Genomic DNA, 20,109 nt, shown 5'->3' on the forward strand with positions numbered 1-20,109 from the left:
CTACAAATTTGTGCAGTAAACCACCAGCTTAAACTCCAGTGGTTAAAGGTATTTTCTAAATCCACTATATGGGTCCCGGAGGTGAGTTAACCTAAGGTGTCGGATTCGAGCTTTTGAGTTCTCATCTCCAAGGTATTTTCCATGAGGAGGGGTTTGAGGTCTATAAAATATCTGGTTAAAATTATCTCTAATCGAAACTCACTATATCATCAAAAAATAATAAAAATAAAAAAATTGTGTTTTACATAGGCCTCATACATTGGTGTATCTCTCCGGATTTAAATCTTATATTTAACCGGTACGTATAAAATTAACATAACTACAAAATTGAAGACGTTGAAGTTCTTCAAAAACTTATTATATATAACCTAAAGTCAGTCTACATTGATTATATTTTTAATATATTCAACCAATTAATTTTTCGGAATTGGATTTTAAGAGCTATTTAGATCGTTATTCATTTTATCAAGCAAAACTTGTGTGGAATAAAAAAATATATACAACTAATGCAAAAAAGAACATACCGCAAAAACAATAAAGATATCGAATCCAAGTATGATTGCCTCTCAATAAACATATAAATATTTATAGGAACAAGAAGAAGAAATTGAGTTGACTGATTGATATTTGTATGATGTTTTTGGTTAGAATAGATTAATAGGCTTATTTAGTTGACAAACATATAAAAAATTTAATACTGTATCAATTATCTATTTAAAAACAAATAAAAAAATTGATTAATTTGTTTATAATATATTGGTATCTATTTAAGTTGTCTGATTAAAGATTTGATAGCTATACCAAATAAAGATTTGGTATTTTATCTTTCTTCCACTCAACAGAGTTAACGAGAGATGGGACGAGATATAATTGATGTCAATTGGAATTGCGAGTCGCAGATATATCCCACCAGATATCAACGACGATCTTTCATTTTTGCAAATATACAGTGACTGTTTCAATGTTATTATCTGAAATTGAACATCATTGAAAATGGAGTATATAACTATATTAAAGGATAAAATATGATTGATGACAAATACATAAACATAGAGGTAATGGGAGTCGCAAACTCAAAGTCGATCAAACCAATTGGATTAAAATCCATTAATTGGCTTTTATTTCTTGATCGTTATAGATACATCAACTATATATCTTAGCATCTTGGAGGAATAATGGTCAAACTCCTGGCGTTCTTCGACTTAAAAAGCTCTTCTAACTCAGGACTAATGTTTAAAGCAGATTGTAGAACAGCGGGTGACAATGCCTTCCAAACCGACAAGTTTCCAGCCAGTTGCTCGAAAATAGGCCTGGGTCAAAAACCTTAGAATGTAACAAATTCTCATGTGTATTGCAAAGTTATGTAAATATGCACTCATATATGCAAAAGAATAATACGGTAAACTTTACTAGTGTGTTAATGAAAACAATGGCTCACTTTGAAGAAGTTATGGCAGAAAAAATCTCCATTCCACCCTCATCTGCAGTCATAGAAACAACAAAGAATTGAGGAACAATCAACAATTCACCTTCTACCACATCACCATCAAAACTAGGCTTTCCTTCGTTTGCCACAACTCGGATCTGACCACCACCTTTTGCAACATATATAGCCTGAACCGACCCGTCCACCACATAGCTTGGTGACAACATAGCCTTACCTTCCAGCCTCAAAAATCTTGCACTTATACCCATTCCAACAAGCACCGGAAAGTCCATTTCCGTCAAGGAATTGATGATGCCGCCACCCTTGACAACCACATCAGCTTCTGGAGTGCCAATGGGAGCATACACTTTTCCAGTGGGTGGACTTGGGTTTGGAAACTGAATTCCTTTCCTGAGTTTAACAATCACTACACCTTGTTGACTAGTTAAAATATCTTCAACTTCCTTATGGTCTAGATCAAAGATTTTCTTAACAGAGTCAGATTGGAATCCGCGAAGAATGCCTTGCATTCCAGTCATGAAAAAGTAGGAGACTTCACCGGGGACTTGTGCTCTGGTTGTTTCACCAAGGAATAGTACGGTTGTATCGGTGTCACCATTGTTGAACCACCATGACACCGTCCCTCTTTGCAGTGGAAGTACATCTCCTTTCTTGATCACCACCACAGTTTCTTCCGAACTACCTGGTGCGACCAATCCAATCGTGCAATTACCTGTATTTACATAAAGATTACAGGTCCAAACCTTCTACTGACAATTTGACTACTTAGCCACCATAGACAATTTCACTTGAAACACCACCAAGCTCAATTAGTCGAGCTTGAGTCAACATTACAAATAACAACTTTTAGCTCGAAGTTGAAGCTTGAACTCATTGAGGCTTTATTTTTTAATTTCAAGCTCTGTGGGACTACTTTTGAAATAGAATAAACCCTTTGATTTATACTACAGTACTTAGTTTAAGTGCACATTGGATTATCATCACTATATATTTATTGAACTGCAAATTGGCAGGATCGCTAACGGACTACTGGCCCACCCGATTATCTCTAAACATAGAAGGAACCTACCATATTTTTAGACAAACTAAAGGGCCTTTGGCCCATCACCCATTACCCATTACCCATTATTCAATATGTTTCAGATAATTTTTAAAATAATAGTCTTGGCTTTTAAAAAAAAAAAAGTATACACAAAATATTATATTCTGAAATAACATAAGTTTGATAAAGCTAACAAGCTTTATATGCATATGGATTTTTAATACTCAAGGCTTGATAAAGTCTGCTAAATAATGAGTCAACTTGACCTAACTGCACCCATAATAGACATCATGTGCTATGGTCCATCTGAAAGTAATTGGGACCATGGCACCGATCAATCACAAAAAGATACGTTACTTAGAAGACGATTTTGATGAAGATGGTGCAGTTATGTACGTACCTTCAAGAATGTAACCAAGTTTGGAGGAATCAGAAAAGTGAGGAAACGCAAATCCAAGTGGGTGAAGGACAAGTTTGCCACCACCAAGCTGAAATTTTGACAAAAATGGCAATTCAGAAGGTGACCATGCATAGTACCCTCCCCCTTCACCATCAAACACCTTCATATCAGCCTTCATTGCCTCAATCTTCATTGCCATATATTTGTATTTTGAACTCCAAAATCTCAAGTTTAATTACAGCATATATATCCAAGTAGTGATAATATGTATATATGAATCTCACTACAAACGTATATATTTATATATACAATAGAGTTAGTTATTACGGGTTAGTAGCAGTACTTTTTCTTTTCATTCAAATTAAGTTTCTGAAAGCTATTGTTCGCAATTCCTTTTTTATTACGTTACCTCCTTTTTGGCTAAAACTTAACTAGTCTTTACACCTTACACACAGTACAATGTATCTTCTATTTATCAAAAGTTTTGTTGATGTACATCTATAAAACATTATATATCATCTATGAACTTTTTCAAGAAACATTATTTTTATCTATTACATTTATTATATTTGATGTATTATGTTAATTTTATATATTTTCTTAACAAAACACATTACTACCTTTTAATTTAATTTATAAAATAAATCAAATCAAATCGTGCATTATACACTACACGGGTATTAAGACTAGTTGAACATGCAAATATAATACGGAGTCCACATGATGTATGTATCTTCGGATTAGTACTCCCATGTTACCCAAATAAATACTCCGTATGATCGTCCTATATATGACCGTCTATTTAATTTCGAAACCTAACTTCAATTTTTCAAACTTTAATGTTGTGTCTGGTTCAAGAAATGTAAGTTATATGTTATTATCACATGTCTAATAATTTTGGCTAGAAATTGGAAAAACCAACCAAATATGAACATAAAATTTGTGTAAAGAAGACTTTCTTTTCCATTTTTTTCTCAATGATTCTTCATCTGAGGACCACATGTTCGGCTAAATAAGGTTTGTGCTAATCTATTGGGAGTGCATACATGATACATGTACCATATATATATTTTTCTTTATGCAAAGCTTAAGACGATCTCCAATGGGGCTGTCTGGGTGCGGTGGCCTTAGTTGTCCATGTATATCCTTTGCCATTGAAGCTTGTCCAAAACTAAAGATTTTTATGTCCTTACCTTAGGGCATGCTCTTAGGCTATCTCCAATACTATTTTTTTTGCATATAGATGTAAGGATATGTAAGGATGTTTGTATGGTTAGAGGTAAAACTAAAGAATTTTAAAGATGTGTAAGGATTTTAAGGATTTGTAAGGATATGATATGACAGCTCAAGGACGCCTAATAGCATTGTAGATAGCCTAAGTTACCACTGGACAAAGAACAGAGCAAAATTTCCAGACTTCTTAATAAAAGCAGCCACCTGAAGCAGTCTCAGAACAAAACTCAAATTCTTATTTTCTTTTATTATTTGTAACATATTTTACAATACACAACTTTGCATATATACTGATATTAAAAGTTATTACTTAATATTAACATACTTCAAATAAATACCTTAATAAAAGAGTGAAAAAGGCTACATACACTATTTTTTGCCATTAATCCTTTCAACAACAGTAATAAGCCCTTGAGTCCCAAACTTACCATCACCATTCGCAACCATACCCGAAAACAACTGCTTACACAATGCAGCTCCAGGCAAAACCGATGCACTATCATCACCATCGTCTTCCACCACATCCAAACCCATTCCCAAATCCTTAACCATATACTCGGCAAACCCACCAGGTCTAAAATCCCTCTCAATCATCCTTTCTCCAAACAATTCCATAACCAAAGAACCCGCAGCTCCACTTTTAACCGCTTCCAACCATTTTCGCTTATCCAGCCCTGCAGCCTCAGCAAAAACCAATCCTTCACTTAATCCCAACAAACTTCCACCGACCGTAATCTGATTCGCAATTTTACAACTCTGCCCACACCCTGCAGACCCCATATAAGTCGCTTTTCCCATTAAACTAAACAAAGGGTGTAGCCATTCTACGACGTTTTCATCGCCTCCAGCTAATATAGCTAGTTTTCCATCTCTAGCACCAATATCACCACCAGAAACAGGGGCATCAACTGCATAACAATTTTTATCACGTGCAGCATTGTATATTTCTTTAGCTAGATTTGGGTGACTGCTAGTGTGATCTATAATGACACTCCCTGGGTTTATAGACGATAAAATAGAATCCGGGTTAGAAACGACGATTTCCTGGACATCTGATGGGTGTCCTAACATTGTGAAAATGATGTCACTTGTTTTGGCAAGTTGTGATGGAGAGTCAACGAGGTGGGCGCCTAGTGATTGTAAAAATTGTGTTTTGGAAGGAGTTCTGGCGTATATGGAAAGGGTGTAGCCGGCTGAAAGTATATGGGAAGCCATTGCTGCACCCATTACGCCTGTGCCTATCCATCCGATTCGGGTTTGTGATGGGGTTACGGGTGTTGGGTATGGTGTGTTGGTCATCTTACTTGGTGGTTAGGTGGGATGAGTTTTCTGGAGATAGAAATGAATTTAGCGAATCTTATTTTGTTTGGTGGATCAAAGTGTTTTGGTACAGTTGGTTCTTGTTCTTGTCGTTAATTACCATTTACCAACCTTGTCGGCTGTCGCCCAAATCTAGCCACCTACACCACCCCTTTTAGCCGATTAAGCCCCATAACCAAAAGTGGCGGAATATTTTTATCCCAACACTCTCCCTTCTCTTGCACTTTATACCATGACTTTAATATCACCCCAACCAATTTATAAATGTCTCATGTTCAAAGTTCTCTACCTTCGAAAGTTGTCTCACTCTCCCATTTTCTTAATAAAACATCAACTCTCCCATTTTCTTAATAAAACATTCTTGCTTACATTTTCTTAATAAAACATCAACTCTCCCATTTTCTTAATAAAACATTCTTGCTTACATGGTACCACATGACGGATATTTCCACCCTCAAAATTGCCCCACTCCTTTTAGCCTTACCTAGATTGAGGATCTTGTTTTGTTTTGTTTTTTTTTAATAAATATTCTAATTTTATGATTGATGGTTACAAAAGATGATCATTTTCCAAGATGTGTTTATTAGCCTATTTATTACTCGTAATATTTTCATTCAAATATTTGAGATCCACGTATCAAACTCTCTGTCATACTTAATGCTACCTCCTTCATCCGGAAGAAATAGAAAAATTTACAATATGCGTTTGTTCATTTTTTCTTTGACAGATGATCTGGAATCGAATTCTATTAAAAGGTCTCTTGTAAAATTTTTTTTTTTCTCAAATAGCAACCATATAAGCTGTCATGTCATCCTATCAAGTTAACATAACATAAAGATATAAGCTTACATACAATAGGAATATTAAAAGTTAAATACATACAATAACAAAATGTAAAAAGTTCATTCTATTTTCATGCACAAATACTTAATAGGTAATAGATACAAATAGCTCTGCTGTTCATAAAATAAAAAATCCAACGTTTCATGTCCAGTAATACTAGATTGCATATCCTCTGATAAACTTGTATACCCTTTGGGTTTTAGAATTCGCAAATTAAATCCTCTCAATGTTTGTAATCCCCTACAACACATTTAACTTTGCCTGTAGTCCTGTACAATCACAAAGTTACATTTCCTTCAGTTCAGATATTTCCTTTCCTGATTACACCAGGCAAATACAGCTTTTCCCTAATTGGCTTCCAAGTGAAGTACACACGTCAAGGGCTATTCTCAAAATCTACCATATGTTTGTGTTTGTTTTATGTTTCACCTCTAGCATGCTTTGGTAGAAACTCTGATGGTCTAAACCATAAACAAACGTGCATCATGACTCCTATACAACATTAGCTGCACCTTCATGAAAGGTAACAAGAAACAATGAAAATCTTGTTTTCCTTTGTAACAGGATTTGCTAAAAAACTATAGTGACGGCTCAAGATGCACCGTTGATTCGCACGTGAACGTTCACAAATTTCACAGCTATGCTGCCTTGTATATCATATCTACTGGATGATGAACGTTGATCCTGAAATGAAACAGCCTATCTGAAAGCAAACAAGATGTCCATATCGCGTATTAAATAAGGTACAACTATAATGGTAGAGGTGGATTAGTGGGTGTGTCAGGTGGGTAGTATAACAAATCAAAACAAGTCTTCTTTAGGCTGACCCAAAACACTTTAGTCCAACACTTCGCAAAATTTAATAAAATGGTGTGAAAGTACAGATGTCATATTATGTCAATATTATATAATAAGTCTTTTTGAATATAATGGTTTACAAATTTTTAATGCAATATGCAGTTAAATATACATTAGAGGTGATTTTTACCAGATTCACACCATTATGTTAATTTCCTTTTGAGCTATGCCTTAAATTTACCCATTAGAGATTAGACCCATCCAAAAGTAAATGCATTGATACTGCCATCTCTAAATGGTGGTAAAGAGAAAAAGGGATTACCAAATGTCTTCATCTTTTGCTTGTCTCACGTGCTTTTGTTGCTCTTGACATCACCTGTTGTTTAGACAAAATCTCAGCTGTCTGCTGGCGTCCAAACAAATCTGAGTTCTTGAGTAGTAAATTTCTTGTTGATGGATCAACAGCATAGCCTTGACCAGTCATCCATTCCAGCAATTGAAGTAACAAATCTTTCTTTTCTGGTTGATCTATGTATCGGGTTACCGCCATAGAAAACAAGCCCTGACATTAAATTACAACAAGTACATTCAGCTCATGAAAAAAAGAGTTTTCCTACCATGTAACTGGATCCTTATTTCATTACTACCTTATAATATGTTCCCTTAAACATTTGTTTTGAAAGTATAGGTTCTCCTTGAAATAACTAACCAACTGATCCTATCTTGACTATATGTTCCCTTAAACATTTGTTTTGAAAGTATAGTTCCTTAAAATAACTAACCAACTGATCCTATCTTGACTATCTTCATTTTATGTGCAATTTTCCCCTAACTAAAGACATAATGTGCTTTAATTACCTCACCAATTTTGTATCCCGAGGTGTGAATAGCCTTCATGACATCATTTATCAAATTTATATTACCAAATCTCATAAATGAACTAGAAAACCTCTTCATAGCAGGCCGAGAGATCAACCTCGCATTGTCCTGAAAGTTAACAATGAATTATAAATTAATAAGCGATACCTACAACATGCATAATGAAAACTAGAATACAACACCTTGAACACAACATATGCATCTTTATAAAGCCGCCCAGCTATGAGAATATATAAAACTTTCTCATGAAGATCCTTGCACGGTGGTTTCTTGCTATATCTCATCATATTATACACAGTATATGCTTCTGAATAGGCACCGGTTTTACCAAGATGAAACATTAAGTTAGAACAAAGTTCCTGCAAAAGGACAATTATAAACGATGATTATCAAAAGGTAACCACATTTTCATGGTAAAATTTGGTTTCCTTAGTATTGCAATAAATTTCTTCTTGAGAAAAACTACAATATAATGTTACCTACTCTTTTCAAGGTAGCATTTGGTTTCCTTAAGATTCTTCCTATTTTCCATAATAGAGAGGTATTTTAGATATTTAGCAAATATTAAAACATTGTTTTGGACATGGTACCTAAGAAATTGTGCGGAATGTAAATAAACAAAATAGTAGAGTGCCCAATTTGACTCATTTACTAATGAATCCTGACTTGGGTCATATTATATCACTCACGGTACACACTGGTAAAATAAAATATTTAAGATGGCAATAACAATCTCCAAGGTGACCTGGGGGGAGGCATCGGGTTTGCACCTCACAACGGCCACGAAAATACCAGTTAGGTTGTGAACATTAGAGCCACAGGCTTGACTTCTCCCTGGTAGCCTATATAAACATCTGTTTTAGTATCATACTAGTTTAGTTTTCAAAGCTTACTTAACACAGTAACTGTTCATAAAAAGTTTAATAATCTGAATGTAAAGTCTATCAGGTTGCACAACAACGACATTTTGGTCCGTCGCCAAACCTACCTCTAGAAATAGAGAAGCATTGAGGAAAAAGAAATGAAACATACTTCATCTGGCTGTTGGCCTCTGTTGTGCATATCTTGCAAAGTCTTAAAGGCAAGCGTATATAACTTCTCCTTAAGAAAATACTTTATCAGTATATGAAAAGTATTTCGGTCAGGATTGATTGCCAATTCATCCATTTTCTTCATTAAATTCATCACATTCTCCATTTCTCCGGTTCTGCAGTAGGCACATAGCATTGTGTTCAATATAACTACATCATACTTTTCATATGTGGCTTCAAATTCTGATGCTAATTCCTTTGCATCATCAAGGAGCCCATGTCTACAGAAGGCTGAAATCATAATGCTGTAGGAATAGCCATCTGGATGTATTTCAGGACCCAAATGTTAGTTTCAACTTTCAAGAACTACTCAAGTCAAGTGTAATGAAAATTAGTTTTATAGCAAAGCGGGTAAAAGTATTATTATATAATCATCTCGAATACTCCCGCTGTCCCATGAAAAATGTAACACTTTCCTTTTTATGACATCCAATAGAAACTGCAACACTTCCTATTATGAAAAAATCTCATATTTATGGTTATCCAATTCCCCATGATCATCATTACAGATAACTGAATAAGTCGATGGTGTAAATATGGTCCCACATAATATTATTAATTTTTTTGTTGAAAGAAATCAGAATGTCTGGGTGTCATAAAACGTGAGATGATTAACTTAAAACTATATGTCAAGTCCAATGTTTATATTTTCATGAGACCAAGGAAGACTTATTAGAGCGCAGTTTTGTATTTATTAATTCATTCTGGACTTCATTGAGAATAGATACGAACGAGGAAGTGTGAGGGGTACATGCCTGTTTTCACACTTTTTCTCTTCATTTCACTAAACACCAATTTCGCTTCATCTATTTTCCCGGCTTTTGATAGAGCATCCATTAGCAAACAATAGGGCATCTACAATGAAATCACAATAAAACAGCATGAATATACAATTTACATGACAATCAAGCCAAAAACTCACATGACAGTATGCAAATGATAGTATGCCAACTGGCAAGTATATGAATATGGATAACTATAGTTGAAATTCAGACAATCTTTACAAACATGTTTCCGTGCTTTAAATAGTTAACCACACACGAGTCTCATGAAACAGAAGTGTTACAGAGATCTAGAAGATAACTATTACCTCTTCTTTGGCATAGCCAAGGACTTCTAGTTCAGTTAATAACTCTCTTGATTTTTCAAACAAACCTCCTCGAACATAAACCTTCAATAAAGTTGTCAAAACTACCTGCAACAGTAGGTTGTTAACAAGCATTTCAACAAAGGAAGTGCCTAATTTTCTCTACGGATTTAATAATGTGGTCAATATGACTTGAAGTTGCCTAATCAGTTTATAATGTTCTCATGAATAGCTATATTCTGATTAGTTCATATATAACATGAGTATCTAAGTGATTCTCTACAGGTAAACTAAATATATAGATATAAATATTCTTTAACCTAACATAGACATTTAATCCTACTTCGCAAAACTCACCCTATCTCACAAAAGCATCCTAATTGGTCATGTTATCTTTTAAGTCTCATTGATCATTACAGCATCAACCAGCAAAAGCACATTGAAAAACTATCTTCTATCATGCATTCTATAACAGCTGACCATCTGATTTTAATTATCTAATAATTACATGCCCAAATTATATATGCACATCTTAACACTGGAGAAGTTTTACAAAAGTACTGTGAACTTTGAAGGCAATGAAGCATACGAAACAAACCTTGTTTGGAACTAACCCTGCTGCTTTCATGTCTCTAAATATCTCCTCAGCCTTCTCGTAGTTTCCATCTATTGAATAAGCATTAAGCAGAGAACTGTAGTGAAAGACATTCGGAACATGGCCCTCAGTCTTCATTTGGTTAAAATAACTCTCTGCTTCTTTGGATTGATTACGTGAAGCACAAACAGATATAATTGTTCCATAAATAACACTATCCATCTGCAACCCCTTGTCTTTGAGCTCCTTGACCAACTCTATTGCTTTTGTATAACCATTTTGGACTTTGGCACAACCTGCAAGTAACTACAGACAGATAAATGAGATATTTTCTCCCCATTATTTGAAGCTAGACCTGGCAAAATTAAAATTTCCTCGTAATGGACGCATAACTTTCTACCATTTTAAGGTGATACAAAATTATAATATTTCTCTAAATATCTAATATAATAATTTAGGGGATCTTGCGGATTCAATATACACTTTGAGCGACTTCCAACCCGTTCCATTTATACTCTAGTTGCATAAGTAAATTTGAAGCGGCAATAGAGACTGCACCAATTTATGAAAGCATATTTTAGGAGTTAGGGATTATAGTCATACCGTGCTATAAGTAACCACATCTGGTATTAGACCATCTTGTTTCATGAGACGAAAAAGTTCAAGACTTTTCTCAAGTTTGCCACTTTTAGTTAAGCAGCCAAGAACGGAATTACAAACAGATGGGTTAACCCTGGTTAACGTATCTTCTATGCCATTGTATATTTCCAGTGCCTTGTTAGGATTGAGGCTCTTTCCCATAAGCTTGATGTAACTACTATAAGAAGCAAAGTTAAGTATCTCGTTTTGCTGCATCCACTCAAAAACCTGCAGTAGATTTAAGAAACTAATTAGCATATAAATAAACAGAACTTGCGTGAAAACTCTTCCTGTTATATACGTAAAAAGATAGGAGTCATCACATCATGATTTAAACTTGAGATGATATGCTAAAGTTCACAATAAACATACCAAAAAAAAAAGTTTAAATAAAGGTTGAAAAGTTTGGATTATCTAACAGAAACAACATTCATCAACAAGTAAGCTCGTAAAAAATCAAAGCAAAAATCACCAAACTACGTATTTACAACATGTGATAGTAAAAAGAATCTCTTTGATCCTATAAAGAACCATCTCCAAGGTGGCCTAGTGGTAAGGCACCCTCAACTCTCAAGGTCTTGGAAGAGATGTGGGTCCAAACTCCAAATCTCACTGGGTAAACATCTTGGAATATCTAGGGAAAAAGTATACAAAACGGGTAGGGGAATACCCATTAGGCCGTGTACATCATAGTCAGAGGCTCATCTTTCATTCTTTCCCCAAGTAACCTAAACAGGTATCCCTCTCAGTTTCCGTCTAAATTAGATACCTTTGATATTTGGACTCATTTTATAAATTATAACTTCTTGAAGCAATGAAACTAATACAACTATACTAAAATGTGTTAAATTATATTAATAACATACATTTGTAATCCTTCACACTAGTTAAAACTACATGTAGATAAACGCCTAAATCGAACAAATACACGTATATAATAAGTGACCCCATAAAAACAAACAAAACCATAAATTCATAAAGCTTGCAGTGTGCAATAAAATATAACCTGAGAAAGCTCCTTCAACAGATTTCTCTTACCGAATTCCCGCATAACAAAATTCAAGTCTTGCACTTTCAACACACTTCCTGACCTATTACACATTTCCAAATTCCAAAATTTATTTTTTTTCAAGCAAAGAAATTTTTATCAGCTGAAATAACAATTCAACACATGGGTATCATCTTTCTAACCAACCAATACTAAATTCACCTCTAAATATAAAATATAAATATTGTATAAAAAAATTACCTTGAAAGAGCCAAATGCAAATCATTGGATTGTAGAATATCAACAATAGCTGTCTGTCTATTATTGGATTTTGAAAAGGTATTTTTATTATTATTATATAAAACTGAACCTTGAGATTGAGTTTTAATGGTTTTAGTAACAGAATTTGCAGGTAAAGATTGGGAATTTTTTATGGGCTTAGCTGAAAATTGAAGTTTTGGGTATATAACTGACTGAAAAGGGTGGCCAAGAAAGTGGCAAGTTTCCATTTTTTTAGCTCTTTTTTGTTGATTTAAATTTAAAATGGAAGTAGTAAAGATTTTGGTGGTGGGAATGACTGGGTGAGGAGGATATTACGAAATTTGGGGGAAAGGTTTTGGATGGGTTTAGCCAAAAAGATGGAAGAAGAAGAGCCCCTGGAGTATAGATTTGAGTCAGGTTGATCCCTGATGTTTCAATTACTTTAAAAGGATAAGAAAGAAAGAAAGAAATTGCTCAGTGCCGCTTTCTGCGGGTTTTGAGCCCCAATACCTCAACGGTTTATGGGGGAGATTAAGATGTAGGTAGACCTTATCTCTATCTAAGTAAAGAGGCTGCTTCCGGTTTCTACCTAAATGGTATAAAAGGCCCTCCAACCTTTGCATGGGATGACATTTTCATTATTTTTATGTAATTAGTATTTTAGAATGTAAATACACGAATTGTTATAATGTGTATTGAACTTCAATCTCATTCGTTGTATGTAATGAACTTTTAAATTCTGTATATTGTATGTATTCGACCAATAAAAAATTTACAAATGTCAGCTTATATGGATTTTAGACCCGTGTTATATACACGGGTTTAAAAACATTATTAATATAAATATATGGAAAAAAATACTTATACATTGAATGTAAAAATATACTTAAAAAGAATTGATATATTTAAATGTAAATCCTGAATGATAAATCATATCAAGATCCGTGGGGTTTTCAATAATTTTGTCTGTGTTGATTTTATTAGTAGATTTTGGTTTATATAAGAAAAATCTATATCCTAGATATAATTTGATTTTGATTACTAATGATTATCTTAATTATAGTCTGATTACAATTACTAATAACAACAATATTATAACTAAATTGATTACAATTAATAATATAAATAAAAATATTGATATAAATATGTAATGCCCCTAACATTTAGCTATATTTTGTTATTAGATATACATTATGCAATAGAGTATTAATTATTTTTAAATTGGGTTGAAAGTGTAAATTTATGGAGGAAAATCAAAAGGTGTAAAATTAATTTAGACATGTGTCGATTTAATAAATTTTAAAATTTTGAGAATTGTGATTGGTCAATTGAGGTTAGGTCAGTTGCATTTTAATATATATAAAGATAAAGATTGAAAGGTCAAAAGTTTGACCAGTGTTCCTTCATAATTATTAACTGAAAGGTCAGAAATTTAACGATGTGTCTTTCTTTTTTATTATTGCTGGAAACAACATTACATACCACTCATCTTTTGTTTTATCTTGTTTATGGGCATAAAAAAATCATTTAAATTTGAGATTTTTTTTCCTTCATTGTTTTAATTTGTTTTTAAACTTTTTTTTTTTGAAATATATAATAGGTTTTTTATTAAAAAAAACATGATGTATTCTTTTGAACATGATTTCAATTAAATGTATGTAGGTTAAAACAAAATAAACAATAAAATAAAAAATTGTATTGAATTATAAACGTATTTATAATATTTGAAGAAAGGAGTGTATAGGGGATCAGGGGTGATATTCATACCACAATTTTAAATTTATTTATCATAAACATGTTTTACTGACTTGTATAATATATTTAAATAATTATATAATATGCTTAAATAATTAATTGTATATATATCAATTACTATATATATATATATTAAATGGCATGACTATAAATAATGACATACTATTTAATTTCCAGGCATGTGTCACCAATCATTGCTCACCAAGTGTTGATCAATGGTTGATTTAACATCCCGTATTACTATTTAAATTTTGTCATATTGGATCCCATTTAAGTTATTTTTATTTTTTTGTGAATAGTAACTTAATTACGTGGTGAGTTGCTATTTGTTAATGTCATACCCCGTACAACTATTCGGACTTTCAGCTACGGGTTACTTTTTGTTTTTTGACACTATTTTTCTTTTGACTCGTCTGAAATTTTTGTGGTACATCTCGTATCACTATTTGCATTTTGTTACATTGGACCCGTTTAAATTCTCAATTAATATATTAATATTTTTGCTATACCATATCCCATTATGGTTTACATTACGAATTACTTTTTGATTTATTGAATAATTTTAAACAAACATATCAATAGCATAATATTTTAATTAATAAATAATTGAAAGTTCAATATACATTAAATCGTTTCAAAAGGATAATTAAGGTCTTAATGCGGGCTCCAAAATTTACTAGTTTTCATACTCCGTAAAACGTAGTTGCAATCATTACTACCAATGATTACTGAAACGTTAAAATTGTTCTAAAACGGATAAAAACAAAATTTATTGAAAACTCCAAAACGTTGATAACATTAGATATTTTCTATTTATATGTAAAAAGAATTATTGTTGCTACAAAATTAGTAGAAAAAAGAAAAGAAGTACTCGTACAAAGTAGTTACCTAATCTGAACCGCGTGTGTTCGGAATAGTATTGTGCTTGTTCTTAAACTTGTTTCCTTAATTTTAGGAAACTCTTTACGCAGAATTCTTTAGAAACACGTAATTCCTTATATATAAATCTGATTCACAATATATATATATATTACTCCATAAATATAGTGATATGATAACCCTAATCAATTCATTCAGCCGTATCAAATAATTCGACTTGTTTATTTCTCTAATAATAATAATTTCAATCTATCTTCAAATTTGTTCAGTATATTTTTTTGTTAGTGGATTTGAATAATAATTAACTGTGAAAGATGACCGGAATAAGTAACGGCGGTGACGCGGCGAAAGGTGATTGGTCGTCGATAGTAAAGGGATTTAGTCGTCAAGAAATCGAAGAGCTATTGCTGTCTCAAAGGTTTTGTGATCATTGTGATCTTGCTTTGCATTCGCATGTTCAATCCATCATTCATAGTAAGGCGTCTTTCAAATTATTCTCTCTCTCTTTTTTTTTTAATACTTGAAAGTTTTAGAAATCATCGATACGGGTATTAATTGAATGTTTTAAAGTTGTAACTATAATGTGGTAGTCTTAAAGCGTTGTATTTAATGTCGGAAGACTTTGCCTTTATGTAATTTCTATGTAGCTGATGATTGATTATGTCATATTTAGTGCTCTTGAAATTTGTCATCATAATTGGTATTTATCAACCTGAACTATGATTTTACTACTTTTAGAGATTAAGTTTGCAACGACCATATATATTTGAAATTATGTTTCTTAGTTAAGTTATTTTGAAGCAATCGGTCTTATTGAGTTATTGTCTATTCTTCTTTTATTTTGGTAGGGAAACGAACAGATAAATCGTCGAAGTCAACCGAGGGTAATCTAGAATCTTCGGTCAAGAGTTTGTCAATTGGAACTCCAGATAAGATTCGGTCAGGAAGTAACAAGTTCTCCCCAACATCAGTTGACAATAAACAAGTAAACTCGGCAAGTCGATCAACACCTAGTAGACTGTTGGAAAACAGATTGGCGGAAGGTGAATTGATGTCCGAGGAACAGAAGGAAAAGTTACAGTTTTCGAAAGTTGGAAGGAGAACCAACTTTACACATATTGAGAAGGTTAATGGGAGGAATGTGAATGTCCTTCAAGGGCTTGAGCTACACACTCAAGTGTTCAGTCCTGAGGAGCAAAAGACGATTGTTGATTCCGTGTATGAGTTTCAACGTATGGGCCAAAGGGGACAGCTTAGAGGTTCGTATTATGCCGCACATATATTTTATATTATAAACTGTACAGGTGGCAGAATGGTGGGTTAACAGGGTTGGGTAACGTGTCAATGAGTAGCGTTTCGCACAAATCAAAACAACGTCTGGTTGAGTTGACATGTAAATGATTTTGTCCAAATATTGTTTTAAGTGGTGTTTGATATGATCACCAAAGTTGTACTTATATACTAATCTAATATTTTGAATAAATAGCTAGGAGCTTGTATGCATTAGAAAGACACTTTACGTTATTTTGACGAATTACCTATGTCATTTATAACAAACTTTTATTGTTCAACAGTGAGAGATTGATTATAAGCCCAATTTTAAGAAGGTTCTATAACCTGTAGACCCGTATCCTAAACCCAACAAAGTGATTATTCTTCTCTTTGTACTAATCATAATGTAATATCTGCAGAGCGAACATATACAGAACCTACAAAGTGGATGCGAGGCAAAGGCCGTGTTACAATTCAATTCGGTTGTTGCTATAATTATGCAGTGGTATGTAGCCATCCTAAATTCTTATCGCTTTCTTTCTTTCTTACTTCAAAGTATAGGCGTATACGATGCAGAGTTTTGTATTGACTTTGTCATATTATCCAGGATAAAAATGGGAACCCTCCGGGAATAATTAGAGACGAAGAAGTTGATCCCCTGCCTCCAGTGTTCATACAGATGATCAAAAGAATGGTTAGGTGGCATGTCTTGCCCCCAACTTGTGTCCCCAACAGCTGCATAGTGAATATATACGATGAAGGGGATTGCATTCCACCACATATTGATCACCATGACTTTCTTAGACCATTTTGCACCATATCATTCTTGACCGAATGCAACATACTTTTTGGATCAAACCTCAAGATTGTTGGCCCTGGAGAATTTTCAGGCCCTGTTTCAATACCCTTACCTGTCGGGTATGAATTATATTTTCCTTTATTTTTTGTGTTTGTTGATTACATTGAGAAAGTAGTGTCGGTGTTAATAACTGATTGGTAAAACTTCCATACTTGCAGATCAGTGCTCGTATTAAAGGGTAACGGCGCTGATGTTGCCAAACATTGTGTCCCAGCAGTCCCTGCCAAAAGGTATGACTTCTTTTAAGAACCAAACATTTTAATTCAGTTAGAGCTGGCAAAATGGGTGGCTTGATTGGGCTGGATAACGGTCAAACCAGATATGATCGAAATGGATATTTTTATAGTGCGGGTTGACCTATATAAATGCTAAATTACTTCTATATTTAAGCGTAAATAGTCAAAGCATTATATGGTTACAAGTATCATATGATTATTATAGGTAGGTATACCAAGCAAATTACTTTGTACGCTACGTGCACGATGGTGAATTATTGTTCCATCTACTCTTAATATTGTATCTCAGTAATGTATTGTACAAATCACCCCACTTGCAAAGAAAACATAAATTTTGCATAAAATGATTTATGTTGTTGTAAAACTTAAAAATACATCCCATCCCATATTTACTGATATATTTTTATTTAACTTGTTTGCAATTAAAAACGCCAATGATTAACCCATTATAAATGAAGTGTTGTCACTTCTAATTTCAACGCTTCAATTTTGCATTTTGATTTCATTGTTGTTTTGTTGCAGGATTTCTATTACATTCAGGAAAATGGATGAAAGTAAGATTCCATATGATTATTCACCTGATCCACAATTACGGTTTATAACTCCACTTGGATCACCATCACAACAAAAGCAGGCCGTATCTATACAAACATCTCCTCCTGCTCATGCTACTCCTCACCCTCTTACTGCTTCAAAGTCAAACAGTCCATCATTGTTTAATGGAGAAAACGATTTCCCACCTCTAGGAGCTGGAACTGCAAGCCAACAACGTGGTTCCAAGAAGAATGTTTACAAGGCTTGAGGGTTCGGAAAACTGTCATTTGTTTTGTTGTCTGTGCTCTAGAAATTTATTTTGCAAGCAAAAAATAAGTGGCTATTGATGTGTTGTACCATTCAACAAGTATATGTTGTTTATTCTTTATTTTTGGTAAAAATTTCAATTTCAATTTTTAATACAGTAACATATTTGAGAAGTTCAGTAATATTGTCATTTTGGATTTGCATATGTATTTTATATGAATATTTAATTAGTTGAAGATAGATAAATAGATATAACATAGGTGCATCTAACCTAACCACTTTATTATGTGTATTATCTGATGTGGTATTTGATGAGATTTATAGAGTATGGCCAACGATTTCTTTTGGCTAAAGTTCCCTTTCACTCTTGTGGTGGTATTTTACTATGAGTCTTTTATTTCCATCTTTTGTTTTATATTGTTTCTTCTTTAACCGTAGTTTGTATATCCAATATTTTGGAAAATTGTCGTTGTCACATATAGAAGAAAACTCAAGTTTAACAAATGGGTCACTGTCGTGTATGTTAAGTCAAATATGAATAATATTCCCTTTTAGTCACGTTACAATGTTTACACTAAGGTGAATGTATATGTTTAGCCACTTTGTCACTTTAGATGTGTGGTGCTTATGGGGATCATGTCATACAGAATGTTGCCAAAGATGATGAAGACAAAAATAGGTTTCATTTGGACCCATGTGATGTGAACATGAGAAGATTTTAATCAACTTTGCTAAGATGAAATGATTTATACGACCTAGTATATGTATAAAGCCATCGATATGGTGTAGCCCTGGCAGAATGGACGAGTAATACGGGTTTGGGTAATGGGTCAAAATGTATATGGATCAATACGGGTTAGGTACATGCCAGTTTAATTTCTTTTTTTTTCCCTCTTGTTTCAACGAAAACTTGGAAGATGCATAGGGAATTGGTGTTCACCGTTTCAAAAGAGAAAATAATCTGATTGACCAAAAATGTTTAATGATAGTATACGATATTAGCCAACAATGATTAGGTTTGCATAAATGACCAATAAAATCGCAACACAATTCAAAAATCATAGCACAAACTCGAAAATCATCGCAGCATAATACCATGAAATCGGAACCCAACAAAATACCAAAGTCACCATACACTTTCCAATTTTGTGCTGCAATTGTCAATTTCGAGTGGCAATTTTCACTTTCATTTTACAATTATTTACTTATGAGTTGCGAGCGATGTTGTTGTGGTAGTGGTACAATTAGTCCCTAGTGGTCGCCCGATCGGTTGTCGCTGGAGATGAGTGATGCAGTGATGCTTGATACTGGTCTGTTGAAGATTGGAAGGCAGTGGCGGACCCAGGATTTGTAGGGACTGGTAGCACAAATTTTTTATTGTTGGCCTTATATCGACGTAAAATAACGATACCGACTAAATTGTTACGATTTTTTAAAAAGATTTTTGATTATTTTTAATGATTGTTAAGAGTTTTTGGCACTTTGGGTAGTTTTCATTTATCATTTAATTACACAAGTACGTCTTTATGTGTTATTTATTAGGATAATGTTTTGAATTAGTTACATTGACGGGTATCCTATATTTGTTTGACTCGTAGCACTAATGAATAATATATCGTTTTCCAAAAAAATTACACTAAATGAATCTGACGGACCTGTAACCCGGGCTACCCCCAGGTTCTAT

The 20,109-nt window shown here is 33.5% G+C and overlaps 4 protein-coding genes across 4 annotated transcripts; 1 reads left to right on the forward strand and 3 right to left on the reverse strand.

Annotated features, from left to right (window-relative positions):
• Positions 1-1,007: 1,007 nt before the first annotated feature.
• Positions 1,008-3,179, reverse strand: LOC122597995 (cocosin 1-like). Its single transcript, XM_043770599.1, has 3 exons — positions 2,890-3,179; positions 1,439-2,159; positions 1,008-1,310 (listed from the first exon to the last, which is right to left on the reverse strand). The coding sequence occupies exons 1-3, from the start codon at positions 3,086-3,088 to the stop codon at positions 1,157-1,159; spliced, it is 1,074 nt and encodes a 357-aa protein (XP_043626534.1). The 5' UTR covers positions 3,089-3,179; the 3' UTR covers positions 1,008-1,156.
• A 1,161-nt stretch (positions 3,180-4,340) lies between these two features.
• On the reverse strand, positions 4,341-5,630 carry LOC122596555 (probable 3-hydroxyisobutyrate dehydrogenase-like 2, mitochondrial). Its single transcript, XM_043769160.1, has one exon. It carries the CDS (start codon positions 5,419-5,421, stop codon positions 4,492-4,494), a length of 930 nt encoding a protein of 309 aa, XP_043625095.1. The 5' UTR covers positions 5,422-5,630; the 3' UTR covers positions 4,341-4,491.
• Positions 5,631-6,334: 704 nt separating this feature from the next.
• On the reverse strand, positions 6,335-12,871 carry LOC122597439 (pentatricopeptide repeat-containing protein At1g10910, chloroplastic). Its single transcript, XM_043770032.1, has 11 exons — positions 12,624-12,871; positions 12,381-12,465; positions 11,339-11,602; positions 10,739-11,041; positions 10,144-10,248; positions 9,809-9,908; positions 8,995-9,314; positions 8,145-8,321; positions 7,942-8,070; positions 7,406-7,645; positions 6,335-6,969 (listed from the first exon to the last, which is right to left on the reverse strand). The coding sequence occupies exons 1-10, from the start codon at positions 12,869-12,871 to the stop codon at positions 7,415-7,417; spliced, it is 1,962 nt and encodes a 653-aa protein (XP_043625967.1). The 3' UTR covers positions 6,335-6,969; positions 7,406-7,414.
• A 2,426-nt stretch (positions 12,872-15,297) lies between these two features.
• LOC122595471 (RNA demethylase ALKBH9B-like) lies at positions 15,298-18,603 on the forward strand. Its single transcript, XM_043767838.1, has 6 exons — positions 15,298-15,731; positions 16,106-16,516; positions 16,949-17,034; positions 17,137-17,447; positions 17,547-17,618; positions 18,147-18,603. The coding sequence occupies exons 1-6, from the start codon at positions 15,572-15,574 to the stop codon at positions 18,424-18,426; spliced, it is 1,320 nt and encodes a 439-aa protein (XP_043623773.1). The 5' UTR covers positions 15,298-15,571; the 3' UTR covers positions 18,427-18,603.
• Positions 18,604-20,109: the final 1,506 nt, after the last annotated feature.

Source organism: Erigeron canadensis, chromosome 4 (genome assembly GCF_010389155.1).
Source record: "Erigeron canadensis isolate Cc75 chromosome 4, C_canadensis_v1, whole genome shotgun sequence".
Taxonomy (NCBI): domain Eukaryota; kingdom Viridiplantae; phylum Streptophyta; class Magnoliopsida; order Asterales; family Asteraceae; genus Erigeron; species Erigeron canadensis.

What these genes read in the sequence shown, in the direction of transcription:
- LOC122597439 (XM_043770032.1), bottom strand. Translation starts at nt 12,871, where the DNA reads ATGGAAACTTGCCACTTTCTTGGCCACCCTTTTCAGTCAGTTATATAC. An exon ending in TTGCATTTGGCTCTTTCAAG is followed by an intron (nt 12,466 to 12,623) that starts GTAATTTTTTTA and finishes AATGTGTAATAG; the next exon opens with GTCAGGAAGTGTGTTGAAAG. An exon ending in TGTTGAAGGAGCTTTCTCAG is followed by an intron (nt 11,603 to 12,380) that starts GTTATATTTTAT and finishes AATCTACTGCAG; the next exon opens with GTTTTTGAGTGGATGCAGCA.
- LOC122596555 (XM_043769160.1), bottom strand. Translation starts at nt 5,421, where the DNA reads ATGACCAACACACCATACCCAACACCCGTAACCCCATCACAAACCCGA.
- LOC122597995 (XM_043770599.1), bottom strand. Translation starts at nt 3,088, where the DNA reads ATGGCAATGAAGATTGAGGCAATGAAGGCTGATATGAAGGTGTTTGAT. An exon ending in ACTTGGTTACATTCTTGAAG is followed by an intron (nt 2,160 to 2,889) that starts GTACGTACATAA and finishes ATGTAAATACAG; the next exon opens with GTAATTGCACGATTGGATTG. An exon ending in TCTGCCATAACTTCTTCAAA is followed by an intron (nt 1,311 to 1,438) that starts GTGAGCCATTGT and finishes TTTTTGACCCAG; the next exon opens with GCCTATTTTCGAGCAACTGG.
- LOC122595471 (XM_043767838.1), top strand. Translation starts at nt 15,572, where the DNA reads ATGACCGGAATAAGTAACGGCGGTGACGCGGCGAAAGGTGATTGGTCG. An exon ending in TGTTCAATCCATCATTCATA is followed by an intron (nt 15,732 to 16,105) that starts GTAAGGCGTCTT and finishes TTATTTTGGTAG; the next exon opens with GGAAACGAACAGATAAATCG. An exon ending in GTTGCTATAATTATGCAGTG is followed by an intron (nt 17,035 to 17,136) that starts GTATGTAGCCAT and finishes CATATTATCCAG; the next exon opens with GATAAAAATGGGAACCCTCC.